We start from the raw sequence: 23,186 nt of genomic DNA on the forward strand, positions 1-23,186 counted from the left end.
AGGCCTGAAACTAGAGATCCAGAAAAAGGACAGCCTAGCTTCAGGATATTTCTTTATTCCTATTGGTTTTATATTGAAAATGAAAACAAATGTTAGTATTAAAAAATCTGAACTATTCAGAGTACACAGCTTCGCCCTATAGTACAATATTTGCACCATGAAAAATAGTAATTTCTCGTACACTGCACATAAAACAAAAGCAAGTGTTTTAATTTTTACATGTAAATTTTCTCAAGAAGTCGGTGCATAATCATCCATATTTTTAAAATAGCTTGCTTTACATTCTACATTTTGCAGAGGTTCAGTTTTTAACAAATTTCCAGTGATTAAGCTTGTTGGCAAGTATGACCAAAAGTTCACCTGAGCAGCTATTGGACACTCTGAATGGACAGCAGACGTTATACTCAACAAACAGGCATCTGGTAGTAACAGCTGCAACCACACAGGTACAGATGAAAAATACATCAATGTAGAGTGCTCCATCAAAGCATTTAAAATCAGAAATGTTTGGGAAAAACGTTCATAAACAAGCTATTCTTGAAGAACAAGAAAGTATTCACATAACTGTAAATGGTATATTTGACAAAATTAACCAACTTAATAGACAAACCCGAAAAAATCCTACAGCATGAATTCCTTGCCTAGATTTCAGTAGAATCAAGAAAAATCTGATTTACAGGGAATTAAGGCATCCGTGCAACTTTAATAATATCAAGTCAATCAGACTCAATCATGAAATACAGTAAGATTGAGTCTTATGTCTCTTCTAACGACAAAATCTTTGAGAATTACGTTCAAAATTTTCTCAAAAATCATCTGGTTAAAGTAAGACCTACAGGGAATAACTGCTGTCTGGTGCCAATACTATACAAGCTACTACATGGGCTCTATTCTAATGGCTGCACTAAAGAAACTGACAAATTAAAAATAGCAGTAATAAATACCTGCACAGTAAGACATTCTTAGACACATGCGTGTGTTCACCTTAAAGGACAGTTTTTTCAGCAGAGTAATTCCAGCACAGAGGTTCTCCATCTGTGACACAAGCCCTTTTACAGAGGTGTGGAAGAGAAAATATGCAAGACTAGTTTGTTTCTGCTTGGCTGAGAAATAACCGAGTACGTATGAAAAAAGTTATCAGGGCCCAGCTTTGCTAGATTTATGAGCTGTTTAGCTTCACAAATGTTTCACTGGCAGCACAGATAGTGTCACTGCATACACTTGTTCATGTGAACAGATCCAAGTACTTCCCTAGTTGTTTGGTCCCATTACCACAGTAGGCCCCATTATGACAGAGCACTTGTCTGCACACCTGCTCAACAAACGAGGTTGGGGAACTATTCCAGGTGAAACCAAGCAGCTCGCTTCGTTTTCACACCAGCTCATCACAGAGCCACACTCAGGGCAGAAGCAACAGCGGCAGAAGTCTGAAGGAAAAAAAAACCCAACCACTTTTAACAGGCAGCTTAGCAAGTTTGCCTTGAGCCAGCAATGAGAAAAAATACATCCAGGGTGGGGAAAGAGGAGCTAGATCTAGTGAGGTACATCGCCATTTTTCTTGCACCAGGTTTAGTCTGTTTGCAACAAAACCTTGGCAAAAAGGTTTAAACACAGCACTAAACACATTACAGAAATTCTAGTAGCTGCCTCGAGTACTTGTGACTTAGGTGGAATATCTAAAAGCACACTGTTTGAAAACATGTATGCGGATTAGATATTAATCTCTAGAATTCAAGCTGTCCTTAATGAAAAGATAATGCAGCCTTCAACAAAAACACGGCAAATCTCCTAATTCCGATTTCTATTTTAATACTTGTATTTTGACACATAAAGCCCTATTCAAGTATTTAATTCAAAGTGGATAATTTCAACGAGAAGCAAGCCTAAAGCAATGATAACGCCCATTATAACGTTTCAAATCACATCGAGATGAATGAGCACAGCCGTTACAAGGGGTCCGAGCCAAAATCCGCCAGGGCCTGTGCCTGCGCCTCCCTGCCCCCACCAGGGAGCGGTGGGCCAGCTTGCAAGGACGCCACGTGCGCGCCACCAGAAACGGACCTTCCCCCCTAACGTTTGCGAAAACCACGAATTAAACAAACCCGAGCAAACAAACCAAGCAGGCACCGCGAAGCAGGCCAGTACATCAGGTGAACTGCAAATAAAGCCGCCCGCGGAGGCCTCCCGACCCCCGCCCGCAGCACGGGGGGCCCGGCCCGGCCCGGCGAGGGGGCGCGGCTGCCCGCAGCGGTGCCCCACCGAATCCCACCGCCGCCCACCCCGCAGCGGGGGTGGGGTGGCGCGGCGGAGGGCGGGTCACCCGCCTGTCCGCGTCCCCGCCGGGTGCCGTCCGGTCAGCCCCCGCCCCGCCGCGGCTGCCTCCGGTCCCCCCCCCGCGCGCGCCGCGCCGTTAGCGGGGGGGGGGGGGGGGGGGGGGAGGGGGGGAGAGGGCAGGGCGGGGCGGGAGCCCCCACACGTCCGGCGCCCTCCCCGCCGCGCGAGCGCCGGCCGCGGGAGGCCACGCGCGTGCGTGCGTGAGGGCCGGCGGCCGCCGCGCCGCTCGTGGGGGAGGGGCGGCGGGTGGGGGAACCCCCGTAACCGTCTCCAGCCGCTACCCTCCCCGCCGCGCCAGCGCCTCGCCCCCCGCTCCCCCGCCGGCCAATCGGAGCGCTGCGCACGTGACGAGCGTTCCCTTCGATGACCTCATCCCTGGTGTGGGATGACGTCAAATTCAAGATGGATGGAATCACGGCGGTGGCAGCAGCGCGCGCGGGCGAACCGTGAAAGGAGGCGCCGAGGGGGGCAGCAGGGGGGGGCGCGGCTGGCGGCGGAGAGGGTGAGTAACGGCCGCGTCTCGCGCCCGTTCCGGGGGCTGCCCGCGCCGTTTGGGTCTCCCCGTGTACAAAGGCGTCTTTTCCTGACGTAACTCTGAGGTGGTTTTTTTTTTTTCCCCCACCGAGCGGGGCTGCGGTCCCCGAGCGGCGCACTGCGCATGCGCCGGTTACGAAACGCGCCTCCTCGGCTCCGCGCATGCTCCCTTCGCTGCGAGGGACCGGCCGCTGCCCGCCGAGCCGGCTCACGCCCGCCACATAGACCTGCCCGGGCTGCCTTCTGCGCATGCCCCGCCCCGCGCCGGGATCCCGCGGAACGGCGCCTGCGCGGCGGCCGCAGCGGGGGCCGCGCCGCCGGTGGCTTGCCCGCACGGCGCATGCGGAGCGGCGCCCTCGCCGGCGGGGGGCGGGGGCGGAGCGGAGCGGTGCGGAGAGGGGGAGCCGGGGAGCGGGCGCAGGCCCGGGCCTCGCTGGGGCGGTGCGTGGGATGGCGGGAGGGCGCGAGCGGCCGCGCTACCTGCGCTGCTCCCGGCGGGCGGGCGGGCGGGCGGGCGGCGCCGCCTCAGGGGGCCGTGGTGTCGCCCCGCATTGGTGGTACCGACGCTTCGCCCGCCGCCTGCGGGAGCTGCGGCTCACGACTCGCGCCCGGGCGGACACCGGCTCTGATCTGATCCGTAACCATGACAGGTTCCGGGAGGGCTGTGCCTCAGTGTCATAGGTCCTCCCCGGTGTGCCGTGAGGGGAGAGCCACGCTAGCCTGCACACTGCAGGGCGGAAAGCAATCCAGCAAGGTTCCTGCGACCTGTAAGCACATGCAGGTATTAAGTGTAGCTTTACTAGTCCAGGGGCTCTTTGGCTGTATTATTCACGAGTAGGAAAAAGTACACCTCCTAGACCAGTAAAAAAATCCTCTGCAGTGTGTACCAGCGGGTGCTGGGCATTTGCAGAGAGCAGCGGAAGGTATTTTACCTAATCATGGCTGTCCGAGCGAGTTTTACTTTAATGCTCTTTAAAGTCCAGACTCTTCTTATGTCCGCATTGGATGTGGCTCATGTAAAATATCAAATGGCAAGAAAACTTAATTTAAAGGCATTATTACAAGACGGGAAATATTGTGGAATCTCATTGTGTACTGAGTAAGCTCTTCATAATAATTAAACAGCACTTGTTTTAAAACCTGTTCAGTTGTTTTGTTGTTGGACTTGCAGTGGAAGAGGGAAGTAGGCTGTAGGTATAAGAAGAGATTGTGATGAATTACATAATCACGCAACTTTTGGTAAATACAGTGAAGAATCTTAGTTAGCATTTTTATCCATATATGTTAATATGAAAATAGGTAATTTTTTTTTTCAGAATGCCTTTTTGTACAACAAGGTTTTTGATATTAAATCAGGAGTGGTAAATTTAGTACTGCTTTGTTTGTATTGCCTGAACACTACCAATTAGAGTGTTCTGTTCTGACTTTGGTCAAACTCGTGAGCTAACGGCTTCAGCTAAAATTTTCCACCAGGGTTATGCTGATGTTCTTAAGGGGAAGTTTTGAGCAAACTTTGGCAACTGTTTTTATAAACCTGGTTTGCAAAAAAATTATGTGGCCATCTTTTGGGTGGAAGGGGATCTGACATCCCTTCCTCTCAGAAATTTTATTGCCCATGTGCTATACTGTTGTAATCTCATAATCTGTAAGAACATTTGGTTTACACTATGTGTAGAAAACCCACCCAACCTGACTGGATTGTGTACATGTAAAGAACGGTCGTTCGCAGGTTCTAAGTAGGGACTTGCAAGGAGATGTCACAAATTACAACCTCTGGAGTTTTCACTTACAACGATGTGTGCCGGACCAGGATTTATTAGGGTTTCTTCAGCTGGGAGCTCCCCTGAGCCTGCTGGAGCCAAGATAACCCCTGGGGATCAGAACTGAGAGTGAGTGATCTTGTCTCTTGCTCTCAGTGGTGCTCTTGTTCCTCCACTAATTTCAACATTGCCCTGTGATCCAAAATAGGATTAAAGGCATTGTGAGTTGGGTGCTTTTTTAACACTTAAGGTAATTTATCCTTTAGTATGTATTGGCAGCCTTACTTAATATAAAAAGGGGCGATAACTTGTAATAAATTCTTGAAGTCCTCTTTGTGCTGTACATTTAATGGTACGAAAGCATGATAAATGTGAACTTTTGTGCTTCCTTTTGCTATTGTGTAGGGTCCAAGTGGCAGGGTGATACTCTCAGCTGACTCAAATTCAGCACGTTTCTCAGGACTGAGAACTCTCCTTTATCACTAGAAGCTTGATAACACAAAGATACTGGGGTTTGTGAGCTCATGTTTTTTGTGTGTGTGATGCTAGAGACACACAGAATTGAACAGTTGGTGCTCTGCTCATCTTCATAATAATGGCTGACGATGTTTTCCTTAAAAATAGTTACAGGCATGCCAACATTGGGGTTTAAAAGGATGACTTTACAGAAAGCCATGAGATTTCATACTGTATTGAAGTTTCTTTTTGAACTTCAGTAGCTGTGAAGTAGTTATTGTAACAAAAAAAAAAAATTAAGTATCTTCCCATTATGGTTTTCAAGGTTTTGAAAGTTGTTTTAACTGCCAAATAGTGATAACTATGGTCTATAAACAAGTGTAGACTTACCGGGTAGAGGAAGGAGGGGTTGGTGGGAGGAAGCTGGGCTGTAGCCACCATATGGTTTGTGCTGCACTGGGAGGTACTTATTGTGAGTCACACACTACAGTTGCAGCTATTTCCAGCTCTCATTAAAAGAAATTGTCAACTTTTGAGCAAGTGAGCTGTTTCATAATGAACTCTGCTACATTTAATGATCTGAGATCCTTGGAAGTGGGGGCTGAAATCTTCAGAGGCAGCAAAATCATTTGTTGAAAGTGGAAAGACTGCAATATGCCCTGCTTTAAAATAGATATTCTATGCAGAGGGAGTTGCTTTCCCCAAATATTTATGGTGTAGATTTAATACTAGTTATTCACTGTAATCTTTCTTCCAGTTTTTTTCCTTACTGATAATATTTAAGGCAGCAGTTCTGTTTTCTTTAATTCAGCAATGAAATAAAAAACCCCAATTGTCTGTTGTCTTTGCTTATTGGCTACTTTATGTATTATGTTGTTCTAAGATAGTTCAGGCATATTTTATGAACAAGAGAAGTGTTGAACAACTCTTCTACCTTCCTAAACTCTTTCTGCCTCTGCTACTACCACCACCAGTTAGTTCAGCAGCCTTACAGCCCATCAAAATAAGGCTTTAAAATCACCTGGTTGTGATTGTTGAGGGTGAAACACCACACCTCTTTTCTGCAAAATCTTTATGTACAATCTGTGATGAAAAGGCATGAAAAATCCGTTAGTCAAATTTCAAAAAATATTGTGACACTTGGCCTTTCATAGTAATTCATGTATATTTAAATTGCATTCTTCAGGAAAGGAAGAAGTATTTTCCCCTTCTTCATCTCAGAGCATTAATCTCTTTACCCGTGGTTTATCCTACATCAGCACTTAACATCGTGAGTAATCTTTAGGTTGCAATTCATTCTCAGTAATCTCTCTGATAAATTGTGGCTAGCACAGGGACAGTTCTAACACAGGGGACAGTGAGTGTCCCTGCCAGCCCCTGGCCCCCCCATCCTTTTAACTCACTGATTTCCCTCCAGCACTGTGTGACTCCTGCCTAGGCCAGGACCAAGCCTGACATCACAGTATGCTGGAACAAGGAGTGTACCAGCAGTCCCAGTGGGGTGGATGCCCACCAGCTAAAAAGTTCTGGGATAAACTATTTGGCATTCTGGTCTGAATACATTTATGAGTATCTTTTGGAGAATTTTTTGAGAATAGCGTACCTGGTACAGTAAATATGCTCTACAAAAATAATTTTAAAGTAAATTAAGAAACAGAAGGAAAAGGAGCAGAATTACAGTGATTTCTAATCACTGTTTGCCACAGCTTCATCTACATGTCACAACCAAAAGGAATTTGTTTGTTTTGTGCTAGGACATAACTTCGAGTACAGTCCTTCAGCTATTGAGGTCAATGGCCAAATTCCCTGGAAGTTCAGTGAGAATAGGACCGGCTCCTTTCCCATAAATACTTTTAAGGAATAAAGAAAAAATACATAGTGTTCTTGTTCATGGAGGAAGATTTTTTTAAAGAGTATGTGAGACATTGCCTACGTCCAAATGCAGGTGGACTTTGACTAAGCTGAAAATCTTCCACATGCTATTTATGACCTTGTAAATCTGTTACGTAAAACTCATGTAAAATTGCTTTTGTCTTTCCCCTTTTACAGTATCCTGTATTGCCTTCCCAGTATCTTGCCAATAGTTAATGATGACTGAATGGTGTTTTCTTTGGATCCCTTCAGCGGGTGGAAGATACCTGTACTCCCTGAATCATAAGTTTCTCACTTGGCAACTTTTTAGGGTCAGCTTCTGTATTAGTTCTGCATGTTTCAGATGAAGTGCATGACTTTTTCCCCTATCTCTTGTTTTCTTACAGAAACCTTAGTGCAAACACAATTATGAAAAGTACCTTATATGGGTATAATTGGCTTCTCTTCCCATCTAAAATATACTATGCCTGTAAAAAGCACCTTTATATTAATATAAATATTCTTCTATTTATTATATTATTCTATTAATTATATTAATAGAAATAAAACCCATAATTAGGGTTTGTAATTTTAATTATACCAGCAAAATGAAAAGCAGTATGTAGACAAGATTTTATTGTGAATTGGGCCAGTTAAACAAAGAAAGAGTGGCTCATACAGTAGAGCAGATATCTGAATATTATTTGATTTGGTAAGTATAACTCAGCATTACCAATAAAATAATCAACCTGTAGAAAGAGTACAAGTGTACACGTTTAGGGGGTATATGTCTCCCTGTCTTCAAATTCTTGTTTTCCTGCATCTCTTACCAAAAAATCACATTAAATATTTCTGGGGGTGAGGTTTTTGTAAGTGCTTAAATTGTATGGCCATCAAGTGTGTTAGTCTTGTCCCATCAGAGAGTTTAATGGCAATGTTACGAAATGTGAGAATGAAAACTGACGAACTCCTTAGGGAAATGGGTTTTAAACTTTTTTTAGTCTCTTGCTTTAGTTTACAGCAATAGGGATGATGAGTTACTTTTCAGTCGAGGCACTGAGGCCAGGACAATTATTTTGTCAAACTGTGTTTGTTGTGTTTCAATCTTCAAGAAGAATCAGAAAAGCTCACGGCCAGTGCTCATTCCTGCCCTCTCCCTCAGATCCAGTAGCTGTACAATCCCATGGTCAGCTGGATCAGTTCACTGATCTGACAGCAAGTTAGTCCGTCCTTAGTGGGGAGATGTGGACTGCTGCTTGCAGGAGTGATCTGTAGTTAGACTGGACTGAGAGCAAGATGAAATTGCACCTTTAGCTGCTGCTTGTTTGTAAACAAGAAAGAGAAGGACAAATAGAGCTTTGTGGTGTTACTTTGACATTTTGTGGTTTGCTGCAAGTCAGGAGGAGCTATTTTGAGTGTCAATTGGTCAAACTATGGGTATGATCTGAATATGAAAAGCAGCCTTTAATTTCTAAGAGAATTTCTAGTCTGTATCAGGATAACTGCTAATTATTTGTCTCTGGCGGAGGGCAAAATAGAGAACTGCACAAATATTACAGAATTTCTTCTTTTCCCTAAAGTTCTACTTCTGTATGTGTGGAGGATAAATAGCTGGAAATTAATACATAAATTTCACACACTAGCAAATATATTCTTAATCTAATTTTATGCCTGTCTTCATACCAGTGAGTCTGTCCTTGCTGCTGACCTATTGGAAATGAAAAACATTTGTCTTCATGGAGAAAGTTCACAGTATTGTCTGCAGTGGTAAACAGCGAGAGCAGTTGAAATCACATTTCATTAAATGCAGGAAGACAGAATCCCCAAACCTGCAGCAAGAGATTACTCAACTATGTAGTTAGAAAAAGATTACAGAAGTGCACACTCTTGCTCTGCAGATTTGGAGCTTTAACACAAAGCTTTTAGGGGGGTGTAAGGGTGTGTATGTCTGTAAATATATGTGTATTGTAGGAGAGTATGTTGCAAATGCAGTTGGTGGGAGAAGAGGCATTTGACAAACTGTTTTCAAACTCAAATAATAAAATCCAGCATAGGATCCTTGAGTAAAAGTTTAAGCAGTGTAGGTTTCTTTTGCATCTGGACTCTTGATGAGTAATGGTACCTTTCCCCCCCTTGTGTCTGAAATGGTGCATGAATTACAAGAACCATCAAATCCTCTGCAAAGCACTCAGCTGAGCATGACATTCTTGCATTTACCTGGTGATACCCCAGAAAGTCACTTGTATTTCTTGGCTGAGTCTTATAATCCATGTTTCTTTGGGATTTTTAGTGGGTTTGCCCCCACCACACATCTTATGTATGTTTTCCCTGTTGAAACCCCTGTTCGGTCTCCCTTGTTGCCTGTTACCTCTCTGTATGTTTCCTCCTCCTTCCTTGTATTCTCTCCTAACTGCAGTTTCTCACAGCCCTGGCGCCTCCTTGCTGCAACACTGCATCTTATTAATGTTGCAGAACCTAAGTCTTTCCCACTGCCACCCCCAGCGTGCTCTTAACATGGCTTTAACTGACAGCTGTGTCATTATAAGGGGAGTCAGCAGGCAACATGTTACTTCAGTTGCTTGTGTGTCTGCAAATGTAAGCAGTTACACTGAAACTGTTCACACAAAGATCTGCCTCATTCTATCTGTAAAGTTTTAGCAGTGGTGACCGTTTTTCTGGAGGTGAAGTTTCAGATGGGCAAAGCCGATTGAACAATTTGCTGACAAAGAATGCAGCTCTGATGCTCATCTGACCTCTCAGTGAGCTGATTAAGCTGATAACCTATAAAATAGCAAACAGGTATAAAAAGCTGGATTGCTTTTGTTTGCTTGTTTCCTGCTTCATTTTAGGGAGCTGAATCAACTTACTGGGAGGTCAAATGAGCAGCACAGCTGGTGAAGAGGAGGAGGGTACCACAGGGCTGGGAGGAGATGTGAGAGTAAGGGACAGAGGAAACAAAGTGGAACTGCCACTTCAAAGGCAGGTAGCTGTTGAAGATAATAAACTGCTGGGCTAAAGGTTAAGCTTTTTCGTGTTTTCCTGGTGGAGAGCTTCTCCAAGTAAAGATTACGTTTTCGCAGAAAGTAATTTTGAACTAGTAGAGGTGTCCTTTTCTCTCCTTGTTCAAAAAATAAAGTAAAATAAACCTTGTACTAAGCATGGTACTTAGGCTTCTGAAATCTAGTTTGCTGAGATCAGTAGAGGGCTGTTGAAGATTGACACTAAAATCTCTTTTTGGCCTCCTGAAGGCAGGTTGCAGGTGTTCCTGCTGCACTCACCCTTTCTGGAGTGTTGTCATCACTGTTGCTCCTGAGGACCAGCAGCTGCTATAGCATGTGGGGCCTGAACACAGACAATGAGAGAATTTCTGATATGCTCCTACAGTTTCCTTGATGTCCTGAACATGACGGAAGAAAAGAGGAAAGCTTTTGTTTCCAGTCAGTAGTGAAGATGACTGGAAGAAACGGTTGAAGGGAATAGAAACAGATTCTCTGGAGGAAAGAGCTTAGGTACTCAATGGCAAAATAATCTTCAGCTGAGGAAGTATGAGTCCTCAACGCCTGGAATCAAATCTAGTATTACAAGAGACTGCCGTGGTCCTGTTATCTACTCAATAGCTAGGCACACCTTTTGTGTCAGGGCTGTGCACTGTCAGCCAAGCATTGACTTTGATGAGAAACTGTTGTAAGGAGTTCTTGTCTTCCTACAGCTGCTCTGCTGCCACTATCTGCTGCCTATTCAGTTATGCCAATGCAATGGTTCTTGAGATTGTGGTTTAATATTAAAATTGACCGGCATTTGAAAATAAATATTATTTGTTTTTTATTTATTGTCTGATCTGCTGTGTTATAGAGATCTGTGAATATTTGTACTGGCACAGCTGGAGGAGTCAACAGCAGCGTGTAGCTACGATGAACAAAAGAGCAGGAATGTCATGGATCGACTTTGTTACTGAAAAGTGTTCATGTAGTGGAATTTTAATGCCATTTTACATTTACGCTGGTGATCTTTGAGGGGGTTTTACATCCAAGTATTTCAGGCTTTAAGATGATCTGTGTAAATGTCTTGAAATGGTTCTGCAAACCGGTTCTGGTTTTGTTTCTTGAAGTATCATAGCTTTTTTTATTTCTGACTGCTGTGTTTAAAGGCAATTAAGCTGAAAGTCAAGCACTTGTATTAGGAAATAGCAGGATTAAAGCTGCCTTTGCAGGATTAATTTGGTCCCTTGCCATTTGTGTATGTTGCAGCCTTGGTTACTGTTAAAGTGACAATTACCTTCTTCACTGGACAGAAGAGACTGCTCTGAGAATGAAAGGGAGGATTGTAGTGGGATGCTTATCTCTGCCTTGTTTAATGTAATAATTTGAGCGTGTTCTATGAATAAAAAAGGAGAATGTAGAAAGAAGGATGGGAGACTGTTGGATGGTGCTTTAGACATATAGATTTTACACGTCTCTACTAATAGCATTACTGAGGAACACAGAGCAATTAGATGGTGTTTATTCTGAGAATGTATTACACAAAACACAAGGCCTGGGTAAAGCAGATTAAAATTAAAGATTTGAAAATGTTTCAAAACATTTGACTAATATACTCCTTTCCCACAGTGTCCTTGAAGTATGGGTTCTGCAGCAACTTCTGTTGGGTGTCTCTGCAATACTGTTTTAGTTCAAGTTTCCTTCATAAGCACACTGTTGATCTGTTATCTCTATCTAACATGCTGCAACTTGCATCCAGAAGAATCACTTGAGTTTGCAAATTCAGCTTCTTTCAGAGGAAGCTAAAGGAAAAGATGAATTCCTGGAACACTTGTTCTAATAACACTCCCGAGTGTTAATGGGTGCTCAGACCACGAGACTGGATTAGGGCCAGCCAGACTCCACCGCTTTAAATTGCAGTGGCATCCACAAAGGAGAAGGGTAGTGCACTCACACCCTGCTCACCCAGCCCCATACAGTACTTTTAAGCAAAACATAGAAAGCAAACCAAAACAGATTGGCTTGTCAAATTCTTAGAAGCTTGACTGCTCTGCTATTTTTAGATGGAGGTGTGGGGGGATTGTGCATTATAATTATCTGAGGTGAATTAAGGATAAATTAGTGTTTATGAAATGACACTGCAAGACACTGAAACAGTCGGTAAAGACCTGGTGAGGAAACAGAATTCTGCTTTTGCTGTTGCCAAGACACTATTAACTCATTCAGTAGTTTCAGATGAAGAAGTGGTAGCTCAGTCCTGTGTTGTGATCAGTGCTCTGAAACACTGTATGCTGCACCCTTTAAGTTGTTTCTCAATAATACCAATTTAAACTCTGATCACTTATTTATGTCCATTAGTTGTAAGATTTATCACCCTCATCTATTAACCATGGGGTTACAGCTTCTTAATAGTTTTTTATTTTGATAAACTTTTCAGGTTTGCTTGTAAGATGATGAACAGTGAAACCTTTTTGTTGTAGTAGCATACATCATGTGTAAGTTATAAACTAAAGAGTAGTTTTTCAAATCAGCTGTAAAAAGAAGAGAATTGCTTTTACCAGACACATCGACTTGTTTTACTGCCACCATGGAGTAAGGTAGTCTCAAGACTCTTACAGGTTAACTTGAATGGAATTGTAAGGGTGTCCATGAAAAAAAAAATTGGATATTGCTGATTTCTCTCTGTGTGTACATGTGCACAAATATATACATTCCAATTCATGCCACAGAAGCTCTTTGTTTAAACTAGGTTAAAACCCGATTCTCTTCTTTTGTTAAGATCTAATCAGGAGCAGTCTATTGAGTTATTGAAGCATCCTGTAGTATGCAGTGAGCTGTGTTTTGAAGCATATGGAACATGGAGAGATTTCTACAGTTTAATTTGTGCTTATTGGACTCTTGGATGCATCTGAGGGTAACTGTTCCTCAAGTATATGGCTTATGGGCGTAAAGTGCTTTTATGCTAATAAGTAACATGGAGGTTCAGTTCTGTGATTGCTTTTAAGCTAGAACAAAGCAATGCAGGGATACTTCAATTATAATTGTGACATCTCCAAGAAACTAGATCCTGTCAGTGCAGTTGTGACACATATTTGATAGCTAGAAGTGTATATTAACAACACTTCCTAAGCATAATCAAACATGATGAATTAATCTAGATTACAGACAATAATCCTGCTTCCTTTTCCCTTCCCGGTATTAATGCCCTTTCCATCATCCTATTAAAAATGAAAACAAAACCCTGTTAATTTGTTTAGTCAGCAGGAGACTGTCAGGGTTGCTTAGCCTCAGAAAAGTGACTTGACAGAACTAAACTTTAGATACCTGATTCAAGAGTTTATCAGTGCAGTTGTCAAGGTAGATATTCACAAAGCTAAAGTTGAGAGAAAGATGATCAAGAGTGAAATGACCGAACTGTTCCTTCGTGTGGATAGGTACATTGCAGGCAGGGAACACAGCACCCCCACCCCCAAGTTAGTTAGGTGTAATACTGTAATATTCTTGGTGTAAGGTCAGCGATTAACAGTGTATTTGGAAGTGGGCTCTTTTTGTGCCTGTGCATCTATTGCAGGTAACAGTGTTCATTTCCATACCTTTCCTCCAAACAAGATGTTTTCTTCAGCGCTATTGATGGCAGTTTAGCCAGTGTATCGAGTACAGAGGGATTAGGTGTGTTTATCTCTAACAAGGCAACCTACAACTTCTTTTTGTTGTTGTTCTCTTTCAGAAACATCAGAATCATGGAGGGGCTCTTGCATTACATAAATCCAGCACATGCCATTTCGCTTCTAAGCACACTGAATGAGGAGCGTCTAAAGGGACAGCTGTGTGATGTTGTTCTTATAGTAGGAGATCAGAAATTTCGAGCTCATAAAAACGTTCTGGCCGCCAGCAGTGAATACTTCCAGACTCTGTTCACGAATAAGGAGAATGAGTGTCAGTCAGTGTTTCAACTTGACTTCTGTGAGCCAGATGCTTTTGATAACGTGTTAAACTACATTTATTCTTCATCCTTGTTCATTGAGAAAGGCAGTCTTGCAGCTGTGCAAGAACTGGGCTACAGTCTTGGAATATCCTTTCTTACAAACATTGTTTCTAAGAGTCCTCAAGCTCCTTTTCCAGCTTGCCCCATTAAGAAAATAGTGTATCAAGATGAAGACGAAAGCAGTTCTCAGAAGAGAAGTGTCATTGTCTGTCAGAACAGAACTGAAGCACAAGCAAAAAGTATAAATCAAACACATGATTCAAGCCATACTTCTAAACCTTCACCCTCTGTTGCTGTCAAAACTAGCAGTAGACCACAAGTAACAAAACCACCTGAAACCCTTCACAACTTACCACTGACTGAAAGAAGATGGCTAAAAGAAAGCCCTGTGAGCTATACCAAGCTTCACGAAACTTCTGGAACTGTGGAGGATCAGACCAGAGGTGGTTTAGTGAAAAGGAACACAGTACTGCCTCAGATGCCTTTAGCAGAGAAAGAAATTGCGAGCGATGAACCAGGAAGCAGTGGTCAGCTTTTAAGAGGAAAGGCTGCAGAGATGTCATTAAAAAGACTGCGTCCACCAGTCTTGTCTCTGCATGGCACATCAGAATCGACGTTTTTGTTGCGAGAGGCAGGAAAAGGAAATGGTCAAGGTGAAGACAGGAATTTGCTATACTACTCAAAGTTAGGGCTAGTAATCCCATCCAGTGGATCTGGTCCAGAAAACCAAAGTATTGACAGAAGCGGGCCACTTGTAAAAAGTCTCCTTCGAAGGTCACTGTCCATGGACAGCCAAGTTCCTATTTACTCACCTTCTGTTGACCTAAAACCTTCACAGGTATCATCATCCTCCTCACCGGGAACTAACGATTCCCAGAAGACATTTAATGTTGTATCTCAAAAGTCATCCTTGAAAGAGTCATCAGAGAAGTTGCTCTTGGATGAAAAACCACAGGTAATACACCCACATCGCCTTAGGTCTTTCAGTGCCTCTCAGTCAACTGATAGGGAGGTTGCTTCCCCTTTCACAGAGGTACAAATAAAAACTGAACCTAGCAGTCCACTTTCAGATCCTGCCGAAATAATAAGAGTTACAGTGGGTGATGCTTCAGCATCAACAAATAAAGACTTTCCTTTTAAAACTGAGGATAATCATAAGGAACCAAGTAGACTTCCAGCAAAAAGATTTCAAGCTGATAGAAGACTACCATTTAAGAAACTGAAGGCAGATGAGCAGGGTTCTCCTGGGTCAGAAGATAACTTTGAGGAAGGCTCAAGCCCTACGCACCTTGATGCTGATTTTCCTGATTCTGATGTCAGTAAAGATGAATACAGTGAGATGGAAGAAGCAAGACCAAATAAAAAATTCAAATGCAAGCACTGCCTTAAAATTTTCAGATCAACAGCAGGTCTTCATCGTCATGTTAATATGTATCATAATCCAGAGAAGCCCTATGCTTGTGACATATGCCACAAGAGATTTCACACAAATTTCAAAGTGTGGACGCACTGTCAGACACAACATGGAATTGTGAAGAATCCCTCACCAGCTTCCAGTTCCCATGCTGTTTTGGATGAAAAATTCCAAAGAAAACTGATCGATATAGTAAGAGAGAGAGAAATCAAGAAAGCTCTGATTGTTAAACTAAGACGTGGCAAACAAGGTTTTCAGGGACAGTCTGCTTCACAAGCACAACAAGTCATCAAAAGGAATTTAAGATCGAGAACCAAAGGAGCCTATATTTGTAGCTACTGTGGGAAAGCTTATCGTTTCCTTTCGCAATTTAAACAGCACATAAAAATGCACCCAGGGGAGAAACCAATTGGAGGAAATAAGGCTCCTAAGCAGAAAGATCATATTCATATTGAAAGTCCAGTAGAAAACAAAGAGGTTTATCAGTGCCGTCTCTGCAATGCTAAGCTCTCTTCACTTATTGAACAGGGAAATCATGAACGACTCTGTAGAAATGCTACTGTCTGTCCTTACTGCAGCCTTAGATTTTCTTCTCCAGAGCTGAAGCATGAGCATGAAAGCAAGTGTGAATACAAGAAGCTTACCTGTCTTGAGTGCATGCGTACCTTTAAATCATCCTTTAGCATTTGGCGTCATCAAGTTGAAGTTCACAATCAAAACACAATGGCTCCATCAGAGAACTTTTCTTTACCTATCCTGGATCACAATGGAGAAATAACGAGTTCATCAAGATTGCCTCCTCAATCAGAATCCAATAAAATGAACAATTTTGTTGCTGCAAAGGAAGATGGTGTATTCAGCGATTCGTCAGAACAAATAAATTTTGATTCTGAAGATTCCTCATGCCTACCTGAAGACTTAAGTGTTTCCAAGCAGTTTAAAATTCAAATCAAAGAAGAACCAGCAGATGATATAGAGGATGAGGTCACTGAGACAAGCAGAGAACCTAAGGAAGTAGTCTCCAACAAAGATGCTGGTTTGTGGCCCTGTGAAAAGTGTGGGAAGATTTTCACTGTACGCAAACAGCTGGAGCGTCACCAAGAGCTCTTATGCTCTGTGAAGCCATTTATTTGTCATGTGTGTAACAAGGCCTTCCGGACCAATTTCCGGCTGTGGAGTCACTTCCAGTCTCATATGTCACAGGCTGCAGAGGAGTCCACGAATAAGGAGCCTGAGATATGTCCACCAGCGAATTCCCCGTCACCACCACCCTTACCTCCACCCCCACCCCTCCCCAAAATCCAGCCTTTGGAGCCTGATAGTCCAACAGGCTTGTCTGAAAGCTCCACTACTACTGAAAAATTATTTGTACCGCAGGAGTCAGATACACTCTTCTATCATGCTCCACCACTCTCAGCAATCACATTCAAAAGACAATACATGTGTAAACTCTGTCATAGAACTTTCAAGACAGCTTTTAGTCTTTGGAGCCATGAACAAACACACAATTAGCTTTAATAAGTACCTTAAAAAGCTGGTTCAGTGGAGGCTGTGTTCAGGATCTCAGATGATGCTATATAAACTATGTATAAATTTAAGAGGAACAAAACAACGATAATGATGATGACGACAAATTTGGAATTTGTGGTGCTGCTTGAATTTGAAGATTAAGGTAAATTAACTTCAATAGTAGGCAGAAAGCAGAGTAATTTAAAATACTGTGGCCTGGGATCTAATAGTAACAGAATAATTTTTATTTCATTTAACACTGAAATATGATCACATCTGGATTGTATGCATGGATCTTCATCCTGTGATGTTGGTGTGTGCGTGTGTATTATATATAAAGTTATATATTAAATGAAAGAGCAACAACAATTTGGATTCTAACTGTGAGTTTATAGTAGTGAAATACTGTAACCAACTTCATTAATTTTTTTTAAAAGAAACCAACACGCAAGCTCCATATAAATAGTTGCCATGCACTTGCAGTTAGGGAGGAAGTGGATGGAGTGTCTTGCTGTATTGACTTAGGTCTTAGAAACCTTTAGCAATAACAAATAAACCTCAAGTTTGAGTAATCCTGATGTTATTGGATACGAATGTTTGATATTTTAAGGGAGCATAAATTGTTTTGTTGTTACATGGAACTTGTGCAAATTAAAATAGAATCTAAAGTCAGCAATATTATTACTAAGATTTTATATAAAAAAGTAGCAGCAAGCCTGCTTTCAGCCATTTAATTATAAGTTTCTAAGGGAAATTGGGGGGGGCGGAGGTGTGTGTGGGGGGAGTGTACTTTGCTTTATATAATGTCCCAAAGACTAATTTACTATAGATACTTAGGTAGCTAAAGTCATTGTATTAACAGCCATCATAATGCAAATGGTACCGTTTATAGTATGAACTGAGATTGAATGGATATCAGACAATTTTCGTAATTCTGTTTCCACTGTTTGTACAACTGTTTGTAATTCTAACTACAAAGGAATGTATAACTATTAAATAAAAAGAGAGTTCATTAAGGGACAGAAGATGAGTTGTGTGCCAACACACAGTAATAAGCTTGGCCGTGAGTACAAAGATATGTTTTAACAAAACCTAAAAATGTAAATATTTATATAGACAGCTGTATAAATGAAGAAGTATGTATTTGAAATTTGTATTAAGCATACATATCCAGCTCAAAGCAGAGGAAAAAACATCACACTACAATCACTGCGTTTTATGAATACCATGCATAGAATATTTCTTTCTGCCGCTTTCTATCATATGTGATACTGTGTTGCAATTTTCTAATTTGTTGAAAAACATGGTAAAGATGGGCTGCAGATATTCTGTGTGGTTCCATTATTTTACCTCAAATCACAGCTGGAGTGTTTAGTGTCAGTAGGATCACAGATACTTACCAGAAGCTACAGTAAGGGTCCCAAATTATTCTGTAAGTAAAAGAAATATTTACCCAGAAATAGGTGGTAAACTAACAGTGAAAAATTCTTCTGCTAGAATTTAAACTTAATGGAGTGGTGACAGATTAAAGTGAACATAAACGATGCAAACAGTATTTATGATCCTGAGTACTTTTAGCCTGTGTGGGCTGGGAGAGAGGGATTGCATTCCACACTACATAGTCAGAACTCAGTCTGTGTTTGTTTGCTGAAAGCAACAGGAGTTTGGTTACCAGTTTAGGGGAAGCAGGAGCGAGGCTTTGATTCTGTATGTAACCATGAATTTTTTTTCAGCATCCCAGACTCAAAAGTAAGAAGAATTGCAAGCTGACACCAAGATTTAGCAAAATTAAGCATAAGTGTATCATATGAGAATCAGGGTGGGCACCCTTAGGCACAGCAGGAATAGATTTTTCTCAGTGAAAGCCCAAGTGTGCCACCATTTTTTCCAACAGATTTTTGTTTTAAATTATTTTTTCTGAAGTTAAGTTTGAAAGAATTAGCTCAGGATGGACCCCTGATGTTTTTTCAGCTACCAAAAAATTGCAGTGTTAGTTTCAAGACTCTTATGTTTCATTTTTTATTAAAATCCAGAATTGTTACTAAACACTTCTTATAGTACATGTTGTTCTTTTTTGTCCTCTTTCAGGCAAATTGTAGCTGAATACAATTATGCTAATTTGTTAGAATATCAGTTAAACTCTTTTGGTGATATTGCAGTTAAAACAAAATACTTGTTTAATAGTGACGTTTCTAGTTATCAACTTTTTTACTCCACCTAATAAGACTAAATTTCTTTCTTACCAGAAACAATTTCAAATTAAAGTGGTTATTGCCCTTAACCTGGTTTAACAAAATCAGAAAAACAAAGCTTTGATAAGTATCCTTTAAATGTATTTAAGAAATCTGTGCATATAAAATACGAACATATTTTTGAAGATGGTTCCTGAGTTTTCACCAATTATTCCTCTACACAGCAGTCTGAAAGTTTATATGTAGCCTTTTAAAAATCAGTGCGCTTTCTAAAGGACGATGGCAACTAGTTCAGCTTTGTCATAGTCATCTAACTTCCAACTGGGATTCTGCTATGGAAATATGATGATAAATTCCACATACTTTACATCAAAAGCTTGTGCAACATTTTTGAAGAAACATTGACTTTTTTCCTAGTATACTATGTATTATAAAAAATCCATACAATATTTTTGGTCTAAATAGCCTCCTTCTAAGATTTTCTTTAATTATTCTGTTTTGGGTTTGTTTTTTTCTTTTAAAGTTTTGTTTTTAAATTTGAGTGTGTCTGTGCTTTTTTTAAAATTCAGTTCCTATTGTTTAGTAAAGGAATTCAGGATCTCTGAAGTTTAAATATGAGATGTTTATATAACAGTTCTGGTTTTCTATTAGCTTTTATACAGTATCTTAAAAAGCCCTTGATAGAAGTGTTTATTTTGGAGGATACGGAATAAATATGCTTCCACTTATAAAACTTTAATATATGTTTAAGAAGTTAAATTATGGAAAAAATGTTAGTTGCTTGTTTATAAATAAAGGTCTTTTGAAGAGTGTCTAGTTTGGCCACAGCCAAAATAAAAGGCAAATTTATTGATACGAAAGCCTGTCTTCATCATATTTTGTTTAATTTTGTAGCTGTGACTCAAGTGACACAAAGAGAGAGTTCTTATTAAATATAAAAAGTGTTTTGCTTTTTTCCTTAAAATTTGTGACAGGAATGTGCAGATGTTTTAATATATAGATTAGAATCTTTAATTCTTTCTCTTTTTTTGCTATTTTTATAATCTGTCAGATAAATCTCAGAGAACTATCCTGCTTCAATGGAGGTACAGTGGAAACTTCTATTGCATTTAAAAGAAGCAGGGTTGAGCCATGAAATGTATTTTGTTTGGGGACTTCTTTGCCTTTCAGGCACTGTGTTGGCAAAGAGTCTTAAGTGTATGGCTAAGTTCCATTAAGATCAGTCTTAATTTTTTTTAGATGTGCTTAATTTCTTTGCTAAATTGGGACCATAATCAACCTTGAAAGTGAGCAATGGCAGCAAAATACATACAGATTTTTTTTTTTTTTTAAGTCCTAGAACCAAATGTTAAAATTAGTTTTCCTCTACATAAAAACTGCATATACAGTTAAGGTGTAGTACTGTAGTTTTACAAAAAACAAAGGACATGAACCAGTAATAATACTGTCTCTAGTTTTGGGGGGGGTTTGGCAAAGGGGAGTGAAACACCCTGTGACAGTCGATTGAGCAGATAGCCTGCTGAAGCAGTGGGTGACACTAGAGTTTGTCTTGTGTATTTCAGAATGGAAATGTGGCCTTATCTGTGAACCAAAACACAGCTGTAAGAGACTTGTTCCTGCATTTCCTATTTAGGCAGGCCTTCTAGTGATACCCAGTAGATTCATTTGTCTGATGTTTGTTTTCCTCCAAGTAGGGCATGCAGGTTTGGTCTAAATCTACATGTATGCTGTTTTTGTTCCAAGCTTCCAGTGATAAAACTAGAAGTTTCTCACATGGAATAAGGACAGACTATGCCTAACTTCTTGGCACTAACAGAGAGGGTGCAAATATCTGGCATGAGCCTGTAATCTGGCATGTGCCTATACTGTTCAATAAAATTGTTTACATTTTCCTACCAGAAGATTTAGATAAAAATCAAAGCAAGCTTAGGGTTTTGTTTGTTAGTTTTGGCTTTTTTTAATGTTGCTGTTAATGAATAATCAGTGTTAAAATCTTTTTTGTTGTTGTTGTTGAACACAGCCTGATAGTATTTTTTAATGTCATTGATTCTTGTTTATTTAAAATGACTTGTGAAAAACTGTACTATAACTGTTGTACATAAAGGGACACTATCAAGAGAAAGGTTGTATACAGTAAATGTACTTACCTGTATTAAGAATACTTGATATTAATAAAATCAAAGAATTTTAAACCATTGAGTCATAACACTTGAGCTGCTTGGGCATGACAATGCCTGTTAAAGACATCTTCAATTGTTGCAATGGTGTCTGAAAAATGTATCTGAATTCTGTGGGTTGAGCTTATTTTTCATGTTGCTTTCTCTCTCACTATTCCAAAAGAAAGGACTCGATTCATTTTTCCTTTTCCAGTTTCTCAGCAACATACATTACCTTTTAAAGACAAACTTCCCACTGCTGCAGCAGCATCTTTAATTAAAATATGTACATAAAACCAGGGCAAACTATCTTTTGCAATGTAACATGCAAAATGCATATAAAGTACACATTTTAAGGCTTAATCTTGACAGTGTCCCTTTTTAAAAAGCAGGAAAATGGGATCACTTTTAGTGCTTGGGTACAGGGGAATAGTTTCCTACAGTTTCTAGAAATTGGAATTATCCAGTATATTTGCTATAGAATTTTCCAGTTAGTTACAAAAATCACTTGTCATTTTAAAGGATTATAGAAGTAAGGCAAAAGAAGCTGGCTTTATAATCCTGTATACCTTATAATCATTCTATATCTGTTCAATACACCAGGATGGGTTTTTACATTTTTTTTTAGGACTGAGACTTAATAGCTTAGGGTAACTTTTTTCTTTAATGTAATGTACATCCATTGCTGCTTTGTACAACTTTTTCTACTGTGTGGTTTCTTTACTTAGATCTTGCCTAAGAAATGTTGGCGTCCAATAAACTTACACTTTGTTTCTTTTGAATTACTGTGTCTTATACTGGAATCTTTTGGCAAAGTGTGATGTTATTGTACATACCATTGTGTCTGTGGGATAGGAATTTTATTTATAAAAGAGCATCTTTTGATCTCTTTATTGGAGGTAAATTATAGTTTTTACATTGCTAAAATAATGGCTTTTTGTTTGTTTTAGTAAGTGCCCCACTGAACCTTTTACTGGAAAATACAAGATAATCAGCTGCTCTAGGCAATCTCTTGAAAACTTAAGCACAGCCCAAATTCTGATTCCTATGCAGTCAGTGATTAAAATGGGACTTTGTGGAAGCAAGGTTACATCAACTGAATATCTCTTTCATCTAAAACTGGATTGAACCAGATGTTTGAAAATACATGGTCAGGAATGTTTATGGTGTTTTGCAGTGCTCTCATCGAAAGCAGTTTTGCTGCATGTATTTACCTCTTCAGAAACCCCTGACTGGGAACGTAGTGTGTGGAATGCAGAAAATGATCCCTGTATCTTTTGGGAACAGGGTCTACTAGACTCCTCTCTTCAAAACAGTTGAGACCTAGCTTTGAAAACTCTTAGGCTGGTTTTCTCAACTTCTGGGACTCCACATTTGCTGTCCTTTGCCATTTTAAATTTGTGCAGTTTGGTTGAACCCATTGACTCACGTTTAATAGAGGAGACAAAGTCTCAAGAGTTAATCTCCAGGAAGTTTCATAAAAATCACTGACCAGGTAGCAAAGAATCTTAGTGGGAAGGATAAGATTTGCAGCAAGAGCATGGTCTGAACAGTTATCTGTGCCTTTTTCCCCAGAGTTTGTCACTGTGTGCATGTGTACTGTCTTGTCAGAGTAAGTGGGGCAATAGGGTTGAAAGGGCACTCCAAGCTCAAGAGGATTTTGGCCTTTGATGCTCTTTAAATCTCTTTGAAAACAGAGGCAAAGGGCTCCTGGCCTGTCCTTCCATGGAGCCCTGGATGTCAGAAGTTAGGTGAGCTGTGGAAAAGGCACAGAGAGAGTGGAGAGCTGCTGTCTGACTTGTTCACAGAGTCATAAATCACCAAAGGTTTGGCTCCCTTTCTCCTTTCAGTGTAAGGAACTCCTCCAGCCCTTTCTGCGTCTCATTAAGATCTAAATACAGTTCTCTCACTGTTTCAGAGCAGATTAACATCTGCTTAAAAGCTTCACAGAAAATGTCTGTTCTAGAGACCATACAACCTATATTTGACATAAAAGTCAAGAAGCAAACCAAAATTA

At 40.7% G+C, this 23,186-nt stretch overlaps 1 protein-coding gene across 3 annotated transcripts; it reads left to right on the forward strand.

Moving 5' to 3' along the window:
- Positions 1-2,114: 2,114 nt before the first annotated feature.
- Positions 2,115-21,951, forward strand: ZBTB21 (zinc finger and BTB domain containing 21). Of its 3 annotated transcripts, none has more exons than XM_005229478.4 (2): positions 2,115-2,150; positions 13,641-21,951. In XM_005229478.4, the coding sequence occupies exon 2, from the start codon at positions 13,654-13,656 to the stop codon at positions 16,822-16,824; it is 3,171 nt and encodes a 1,056-aa protein (XP_005229535.1). In that variant the 5' UTR covers positions 2,115-2,150; positions 13,641-13,653; the 3' UTR covers positions 16,825-21,951. The 3 variants fall into 3 exon arrangements, with proteins under 3 accessions (XP_005229535.1, XP_055657581.1, XP_055657582.1); XM_055801606.1 differs by lacking the exon at positions 2,115-2,150 and adding an exon at positions 2,714-2,836; XM_055801607.1 differs by lacking the exon at positions 2,115-2,150 and adding an exon at positions 12,805-12,827.
- Positions 21,952-23,186: the final 1,235 nt, after the last annotated feature.

This window comes from Falco peregrinus, chromosome 4 (genome assembly GCF_023634155.1).
Source record: "Falco peregrinus isolate bFalPer1 chromosome 4, bFalPer1.pri, whole genome shotgun sequence".
Lineage (NCBI taxonomy): Eukaryota > Metazoa > Chordata > Aves > Falconiformes > Falconidae > Falco > Falco peregrinus.